The sequence below is a fragment of the Salvelinus sp. IW2-2015 genome, linkage group LG4p (genome assembly GCF_002910315.2).
Source record: "Salvelinus sp. IW2-2015 linkage group LG4p, ASM291031v2, whole genome shotgun sequence".
NCBI classification, from domain to species: domain Eukaryota; kingdom Metazoa; phylum Chordata; class Actinopteri; order Salmoniformes; family Salmonidae; genus Salvelinus; species Salvelinus sp. IW2-2015.
In genome coordinates, this window is record NC_036841.1 from 19,255,912 (window position 1) to 19,264,814 (window position 8,903).

General features: G+C 42.9%; 1 protein-coding gene across 6 annotated transcripts; it reads right to left on the reverse strand.

Moving 5' to 3' along the window:
• Nucleotides 1–444: 444 nt before the first annotated feature.
• On the reverse strand, nt 445–8,556 carry LOC111960654 (eukaryotic translation initiation factor 4H). 6 transcript variants are annotated; one of them, XM_023982767.2, is made up of 9 exons: nt 8,426–8,516; nt 7,990–8,075; nt 5,949–6,136; nt 5,802–5,866; nt 4,899–4,995; nt 4,010–4,069; nt 2,612–2,770; nt 2,025–2,140; nt 445–990 (listed from the first exon to the last, which is right to left on the reverse strand). In XM_023982767.2, the coding sequence occupies exons 2-9, from the start codon at nt 8,064–8,066 to the stop codon at nt 964–966; spliced, it is 789 nt and encodes a 262-aa protein (XP_023838535.1). In that variant the 5' UTR covers nt 8,067–8,075; nt 8,426–8,516; the 3' UTR covers nt 445–963. The 6 variants fall into 6 exon arrangements, with proteins under 6 accessions (XP_023838535.1, XP_023838537.1, XP_023838538.1 ...); XM_023982769.2 differs by lacking the exon at nt 7,990–8,075 and having other exon boundaries at nt 8,426–8,536; XM_023982770.2 differs by lacking the exon at nt 7,990–8,075 and having other exon boundaries at nt 5,949–6,130; nt 8,426–8,534.
• Nucleotides 8,557–8,903: the final 347 nt, after the last annotated feature.

Sequence of the window (8,903 nt, forward strand, 5' to 3'; positions counted from 1 at the left end):
TAAATTCCATAACCAGTAAAATGTAAATAAAAATGGTAGCGCAACAAATTCTCAAAAGCATCCTACACCATCTACTGGTAGGCAGACTAGATTTAGCTAGTCTCCATGGGACAAATGAGAGCAGCTGATTTTTCTTCTTCTTTTTTTCAGTTAATTTCCTATGTTAAAGTTGTACATTTTGCAGTGTTTAGGTGATACATTTTTGTTGTTGATAAAATGCACATATCTATCAAGCTGTGGAAGTAGAAAGTTGTCAGACAAAGACCGTTGCAATAACCCATGTTTCTGATTTAATCTAGCGAGCGCTTCAGCCGCTCCTCGAAACAAACACTTTCGGCATCGCTCCATTATTGCAGGAAGCCATTTTGCCTGGATTGAACAGACTAAGATCAAAAATCTTTCAAAATCAGGTTCCAGAATTACACATTGAGACAACAATAAGGATTCAGTTCTCTTGGCAATGTTATCATTTAATATTTAAGACAGTGGAAATTTGAAGCTGAAATGATAATCATTTCACAAATAGAGCAGAAATTTAGGAGGAAAATGGATGAAAGACACCAAAGGAACAGCCCTTTGGACTGCTGTATGTCTAAAACTGAAAATCATTTGGTGAACACAAAGGATGCCTTGGGAAAGGTAAGAGAAAATGACACAGCAAAGTCCTTACCCAAAGGCAACAGAACCAAACTGAAGCCCCTGTCCCGAGTTCCTTTTGATGTGTGTGTGGGGTACGGGTCAGGTTGACATAGGCCTGGCCCCTGCCCCTCACAGCAGCCTTGGGTCCAACTGCTCTTTTACCAATTAGATGAAGGCCTGCTTTGTGTTAGAGAGCAGAAAGAGGAACCCAGCGCCTGACTCCCCAGCGAGCTTTCTTTGGGAGAAGTCTTTGAAAGATTTTTGGTAAACAAAGCCAGTAGATCCAGAGTAGACTTCCAGAATAATGCAGCCACGTGGATATATCTATTCCTTTTCTGCCTCTTTTTCAAGCTTTGAGAATGGGAAACAAAAAAACATTATGGTTAGACAGGTTCAATGCCAGAGGAAATGTCAAATCATTTAATTGGAGAAATTATAAAATAGTTTAAAGAACTTCTACACTACAACTGGATAGTTAAGCAGATACAATGACCTTAAAAGCTCCGCCAATGAAAATCGTTTGACTTTTTTTTGCACTGTCCCCAAACTGAACACTAACCATACGGCTGAACAATGTGTTTTAACGTAACGGCAATTTACATTTGGAAGTCGTAGGGGCTAAACCGAAACAAAAGCCGCACATTTCTGACCAAGCTTTCTTGTTGGCGTCTGTGGGAGGGGAGCATATTCTCTTAAGACAATGAAGGTGTTGTGTTGACCAACTGCGATTACAAAACCTTCATGACCCCCTACAGAAGCTCAACTGCCACAACTGCCATGAACCAAACCATCAGAGCAAACTGTTCTGTTCTAACAATTCATGTTATGTTGATTTTGTAAACGGGGGCAGAATTCTAGTAGGCATCAATGCCTACCCACTTCAGAGTTAGGGTCGAGAGACACTTAAATTTCAACACAGAGGGTCGGATATAGTAGTTAATTACACTACTAAATAACCTTTGAAAAGTTGAGTTACTTTTCAGCTCAATTGTATTCATCTTTAACTGCAATCAATATGAATGGACCTTCTCCCAACAGAACTACAGACAAAGCAGGCACTAATCACAGGGTAGCAGAGGTGTACATAAAAACCATGTTAACAGTTTGACATGCATTCACAAGCTGCTCTTTGGGTCTTGGTGTGCAGGTGTGTTGTACTATTTTTCCAAGAGTGTGTGTGTTCTCGTCTTGTTTTTATTCTGTCTCAATTAAATACTAAACTGAACTCAAGAGGGTTTTGTTCAGTTCGTCATCTCCAACAGACAGGGATACTAACAGAAGGCGTTAACGTATCCCATTGGCATCGTTTCATTTTTCTACACCGTCCCTGCCCTCCCAGGCTCTCAGGCCCAATCAATCTCTTAAGGTTTGTCTTTGGGAATTACCTCCTCCCTGGGCTTGGCTCCGCCAAATATGGCAGAGTTTGGGTTGGCGACTTGGTTCAGAGGGGCAGCCACCGTGCGTGGCTTCAGCTGAAGCCGTGGTCTCTGTGCCCTCTCCTCTGCGGAAAGCGAAGGGGGGAAAAAAAGACAAACATGATTAACTGGTCAAGTCAAATGTTATGTCAACAAGGTGGCCCACTGGGTTCGGGGTTTTTCAGTGTATTAAAGGAGGGGTCAATATAGACACCTTCCCATTAGCTTTACAAAAGCTGTACTGTAACAATATACAAAGCCATCAGAAATCCAGCTAAACTGATCTGTTCTTCCACGACTAAACATTGCCTAGAGTTATTTTTCTCAAATGCGGACCTCGATTCCAGAAGTACTGCTGAGTCTCATTATTCTCCTCTAATCCGGGACTAGTTCAGGCGTGTGACACCAGTGGAGTGTCTGACCAATCAGTCAAATCTATAGACCAATTAACCAACTACGGTTGAGAAAACAAAACCAGCATTACTTCGGACCTCCACACTTTAATTGGGAGTACCTCTGGTCTAGTGTTTTATATGAGATAAGAGAGATTGTGACACCGTCAGAGGGTTCTCGGAAGTCTTCCGCTCCGGCGCGCGGTGGCGGTGGTCCGCCGTCCCTGAAGCGTCCCCCCATGCCTGCTCCTCCACCGCCTCCCCTTCTGTCACCGCCGCGGCTGCCTCCTCGACCCCGCCCGAAGTCGTCATCTCCCCTGTAGCCTACACGAGGAGATGCAGAGAGGAAAAGACAGGTTAGACAGTCTTGGGCTCATTCAGGATTGCAATGTTATAAAACGTTCAGATAAAGTATTGTGTAGAACAGACACGATTCTCTCATGAGGAATAAAGATAAGACATCTTGTCAGCTCTAAACACCACATTCCTTTCAGTAACCTTCTCAACACTGCAGATCTGACTAAATTAAATCTCTGTTATTTCCCAGCATCTGGAGCAGCCCTGTGACGAATGAGTGAGGTGAACCTCCTGTATGAGTGATGACAGAGGGATCACAAACAAAATGCACCAAGGGACAGAAAAAAAACCTGTGCAAATCTTAAAGTAAAAATCTCTAGGAGAACCCATTAGAATTCCTATGGGGGGGAATCAAATACTGCTTATATGACACTATTCTGCAGATTTAAAGGTGATTAGACTAAAAAGATTTGGCATGGGTCCCCAGATCCTCAAAATGTTCTACAGCTGCACCATCGAGAGCATCCTGACTGGTTGCGTCACTGCCTGGTATGGCAACTGCTCAGCCTCCAACCGCAAGGCACTACAGAGGGTAGTGCGTACGGCCCAGTACATCACTGGGGCCAAGCTTCCTGCCATCCAGGACCTCTATACCAGGCAGTGTCAGAGGAAGGCCCTAAACATTGTCAAAGACTCCAGCCACCCTAATCAGACTGTTCTCTCTGCTACTGCATGGCAAGCGCCAAGTCTAAAAGTCTTCTACCCCCAAGCCATATGACTCCTGAACAGCTAATCAAAACGGCTACCCAGACTATTTGCATTGTCCCCACTCTCTTTTACACTGCTGCTACTCTGTTATTATCTATGCAGTCACTTTAATAACTCTACCAACATGTACAAATTACCTCGACTAACCTGTGCCCCCGCACATTGATTCTTTACTGGTACCCCCTTACTGCTGCTCTTTAATTTATGTATTTTAAATGTATTTTTTACCCATCTATTTTTACTTAACACTTATTTTTCTTAACAGTAAGCATTTCACTGTAGGTCTACACCTGTTGTATTCGGCGCATGTTACAAATAAAATTTGATTTGATTCACGCAGCAAAAAAAAAATATGTAACAATTGGTTTGCTTCTTTAGCTTGGTGCTCACTACCAACTACACTGCACTGCTTGGATCTTAAATTACAGCGGGTTCAAACTGGGTCCGCTCTAATGACCCGGTTGGGGACCGGCTAAGTCAGCAGAACGCTCATCCCACCTCCTTCGTAGTCGTCTCTGGAACCTCCCCTGGGACCACCTCCACGAGAGCCCCCTCGGCCTGCAGGGGACAGGGCTCAGTTTTAACAACAAGGGTGAGTGGTGCTTCGGGCTGAGGAACCCACTTGCTGGTTAGCCAATGGCCTAGGTTAGTAGTACTACTTCTAGAGACAGCTAGTTGAAGTATTTGGTTGGGAAAGTAGAGACAAAGTAGAACCGATTTGGCTTAGCTGCTCAAATGTTTGTAGCACCATTTACTACAGAAAAGGAAGCAGGAGAGAAGGGAGTGAGATGTGGAATGGATACGTTATGAAATGTGCCAGGTATTCTGAAATTCTGAAACAAGAAAAAGGCCACAGAGGCAACAGTTGGTAGTGGTACTTGTGCAATGCACTCCTCTTATAAGGACTGATACTGTGATTATAGAGGATTACATAATCCGGTGATCTATAAAAGTACAAGCATCTTGGTCACATTTTTATGACCACACAACAAATGACTGATTATTCTGTTATTCTTATAAGTGGAATGACCTGTATGCGTCGATGGTAGCAAAGTCGAACAGAACAGCAAAGCTCTTGATGATTTAAAGATTTTAAGACGGCCTTGATTTGAGTATGATGGCGAAAGATGACAGTCTCAGGTCAATGTTAAAGACGCGTAATTGTGCAAATCTAGGCCAAGAGGTATTGCTACTTCATATTAGTATTTACAATTAAGACAATCCACAAATCAATACCGCGACTCATTAGAGAATGTAAAATTAACTGAATCGGTTGACGTAAATCATTGACATTTCTTTCGTAGTTGTAATGAGAAATATGCTAAGCAGTAGTAGTAGTAGTAAGAGGAACAAACAAGTTAGCATTCCAGTGAGCACAAGCGAGTACCTCCTCTGTCATTCCCCCGGAAGCCGAATCCTCCGGCGCCCCTCTCTTGTTTTCGGCCCTCTGCTATGTCAACCCTGAGTGACCGGTCTCCAAGGAGCTGGAGATGGGGGCAAAAGTCAACACTAGGAAGAAATGAAACAATGTGGTCCGCTTCTCTGATAATGCTTCCAACAGTGTTTATGTCCTACAAATATATCACTGTTGGTTGGACGTGTCACCGTATTCAATTGTCCCTTTTATAAAAAATGACAGTCGGTTCTCACTACACATTTAATCACTTTGGACTGCAATCGATTTTATGGAAGGTGCAAAACAAAATAAGTTTATATCAATGTTGGGGACAGTTTTACTTGTTTTAAAGCAAAAAAAGCTGATTTATATATCTTTGTCACGATGCCCATATCACAATACTTCGATTTTCCATACAAAGCAGATTATACCTTTTTAAAGGACTATTAAGTTCACTCAGTGATGCAAGAATAAACAGGATCGGGCAGATTTCCAAAACAACAAAGAGGACAATACCCGCAGCTAATCTCCTCCGCAGTTGTCACGCAGCCATCACGTTGTATGAGAGTGAAGCGAACTCTTATGCACATGGCCAGATGCTCTGTGTGAATGCTCACAAATGCAGCCCCTTGCATCAGTGTCACTCTACAATATATTTGGTTCACATTGTTGCTCATGGTCACGTCATAACGCCGAGTCTCAGTTTAAGGACCTGTGTTAAGTTAAATAGTATGTGCTACAGCAAAAAAATTATAAAATGAGTTCAAAAAAAGACTGAGCCTCATACAGCTGTTTGTTTTCAGAATTTTGACACTAAACCACAGTATCCCTTTGTTTTACATTCATGAGCCAGATACAAGTGAGGACCTGAGAAAACGAATTGTGGGTACTCACAGCACCATCATACGTCAAAGCTTCTTTAAGGGATTCCAAGTCATCAAACTCCACATAACAAAAACCTGAAATGAGAAAGAGTTTTGTTATTTGTCTCCATCGCTTGTGATGTTGGAGGTTATGCTAAGACAACGGATGCTTGCTCACCTTTAAATTTGTCCGTTTCTTTGTCTCTAACTAGTCGAACGCTCCTGACGTTGAGGTCTTTGAAAATGGCGTCTATGTCTCCTTGCACTGTGTTGAAGGGCAGGTTGCCCACGTACGCTGTGTATGGGGGCTCTGTGGGTAGATCCTTCTGCTTGCGGGGTCCACCAGGTCCACTGCCACCTCTGGGTCTACCAGAAACGAACACCTCCGTGAGAGAACAGACTACAACAGACAGCCACTCCCCGTACAGGACCCTGAGTTTTTAATGGTCAAGAATGACTTGAGCGGGAGATTAGGGACATGAATGGAGTCACAAGCAAAACCTAACGTCCCAGGAAAAACTGGCAAATAGGTAGTGCAGTCATCCTTTTCAGCTGACTTTCTAAGCCTTTGATAAGGCACTTGGACAGATCCATTACCAATCAAAATACCAAAGAACTACAGCTCATATCCCATAGGAAAACACATAATGTGGCACATACAATACAGGAAATAGGACTAGGCTCTCTGGAAACTGGAGAAAGAATTGACACAGAAAAATAATCTGATTTTTCCATTTCAATGCCAATTGTGTCAACAGCACACAGAAAAAGATGGCAGCCCTGTTGGGCTAAGTACTGGTAAACAATACTACAGAGCTGCCATTTGTGTCATTTTTCTCAATGAACAGCAGAAGTTCACGTGCACTGATAACAACCATTTCGAAGAAGGGTTTACTTGTAATGACTGTGCTATGTAATTGATTTTCCCTACTGAACTTCAATAAATGCACTGGATATAAGAGTGTCGGCTAAAATGATTTAAAACGCAAAAAATGTATGCTCCTCATGCGGAGTTACGGGGCTTTGCCAAAACTGCAAGGAACCTGTTCCCTTGCTGGCAACAGCACTCCAATCTGACAGTGCAGAGAGAAATGCAGATTGGGTCCTGCATGCCTGCAGCATTCCTCGGGTGTCAAGCAAACTGGGCGACCTGGCAGAATCAAGAGGTACAGCCACCAACCAGGGAAAGGGGACATCTATTCAGTTGCACAACAATGCATGCAACTGAAATGTGTCTTCTAAGAAAGGGAGGTTGGGCATGCATGCATACATCTTTCCCACAATTAGCAAGGAGAGCAATTGTAAAATAACCAAGTTGACTGTTGTGATCTTACATAGCATTTGATAAGACAAGGTGATAATGTGTAGTTATTTGGCCATGGGTGTCAAATTAATGTATGACAGACAGCCCAATAGATACAGGACTAGTTTAGGTATTTCATGATCAGGGGCTCCAACTCCTTTCCTGTGTGAATAAAGCAAAGCAGAATATGATTACAAGAAATAATGTTATGACAGTCACTGACAAGGGGTGGAAGACATAACTCCCTGATTTTCGATATGATCATAGTTACCTTGATCCCATCCAAGAGAGCACATTTAACTGTAGTTATACCGTTAGCTAGCTTGTTAAATGTATAGTGTTTTCGTTGATTAGGCTATTTTGAAGTTCTGGCTAGCTGGCTACCTAGCTAGGACTGAGTTTCAGAAATAATTTCAGTATCGCCGCAACATCGTTAGCACGTAACGTTTACATTTTCCTGGTATTGATTGTCTGGCGTCAATGGCAATGCTCGAGTTAGCCCACGTTACGTTAGTTAAATGCATTGCAAACCTATCTAACTACCCGAGCAAAGCGCAAATCGGCAATCATTGCTACTATAGTTAGCGTTAGCTAACGTTCTGCAAATCATAAAGACCTAACTAGCTAACTGACATGTGCGCTCATCAAACTAGCTAGTAATGGATGCAGGGTGCACTGGGCCAAACTAGACTAGCTAGCAGAGTTAGCATACTAGCTAGCTAGTCCTCCGCATAAATCTTCATGCAATTAGAACAAGCTAGTCTAGCTAGCTGTCTAGCTAACGTTACCACTATAACAAGGCATCAAAAGGCTTGTGCATTGAATAATGATTACTTGGTAACTAGTTACTAAACATGCCATGTACTGATAATGATGTCGGGGAATGGTGCGTGTTGACATCTCGAGCTGTTATTACCCGATTTGGCCATTCGACGCAGTCCCTGACTTGCTAGCACAACATGCAGCCCATGAGATGCTGGCGCCAAGTGCCATGCTGGCAGTCTGTGAAGATAGAATGACTTGCAATCATAACCATGTCATAATATGTATTGTCAAACCGACATTAATAAGTCGATAACATTCTGTAATGGAAAATCTCACACGCACATCTGGAAGTAGCTAGCTTATGGTCAATCCACGAGTTTTCCCCGCCCTCAATACCGGCTTCCCATTCATCAAAGCGGCCGTGAGATGCTAACCACACTGACACTGTCTGGCCCGAGTTCTGAACCCAGGCCTATCTTTCAGAAGAATTTCGAACAAGCCCCTGCGTAACCTAAGGCATCAGTGCGTTTTCTCGCATCACCATACGTTAATACTGATACATTCTATTCGTCCAGGTATTTTCTTACCCTCTGCCTCCACCAAAACTACCGTAAGCCCGATCCCGGTCATCGTAGTTATCGTAATCCGCCATTGCCGAGAATGCTGTCGGAGAAAGCAGTTGTGTGTCGAAGGACCTTCAATATAGGGATACTCAATTTTAGTTGTCCTCTCAGTGCCTGAACCATAACGATCACTTTTTGCACAGTTAGATAAAGTTACTACAGATTAGCTGCCCTCAAATCCCCTAACTAAATTAAATATTAGTAAACTAACAAGATCCAACCCCAGTATCATCTAGATATTGGTGTTTATCCTGGCTGGGCAATTACAACGACTGTAAGAAAAAGGTGCATATGATGTTAGGCAATTCATGAAGTAGTACAGTCCTTTAGCCAACACTATTTTTCACAGGAATATCAATGTAGCTCATTTGATCAAATTGCCTCCCTCCACCCCAGTTGAAGTTACACTATGCCAACCTGGTCTCAGAGCATTTCTTATTAT

Excerpts from the sequence above, each read along its gene's own strand:
- LOC111960654 (XM_023982767.2), bottom strand. The coding sequence starts at position 8,066 with ATGGCACTTGGCGCCAGCATCTCATGGGCTGCATGTTGTGCTAGCAAG. Across the intron at positions 4,996-5,801 it reads CTTTGACGTATGATGGTGCT|CTCCTTGGAGACCGGTCACT; the intron begins GTGAGTACCCAC and ends CCCCATCTCCAG. Across the intron at positions 2,141-2,611 it reads CTTCCGAGAACCCTCTGACG|AGGAGAGGGCACAGAGACCA; the intron begins GTGTCACAATCT and ends CGCTTTCCGCAG.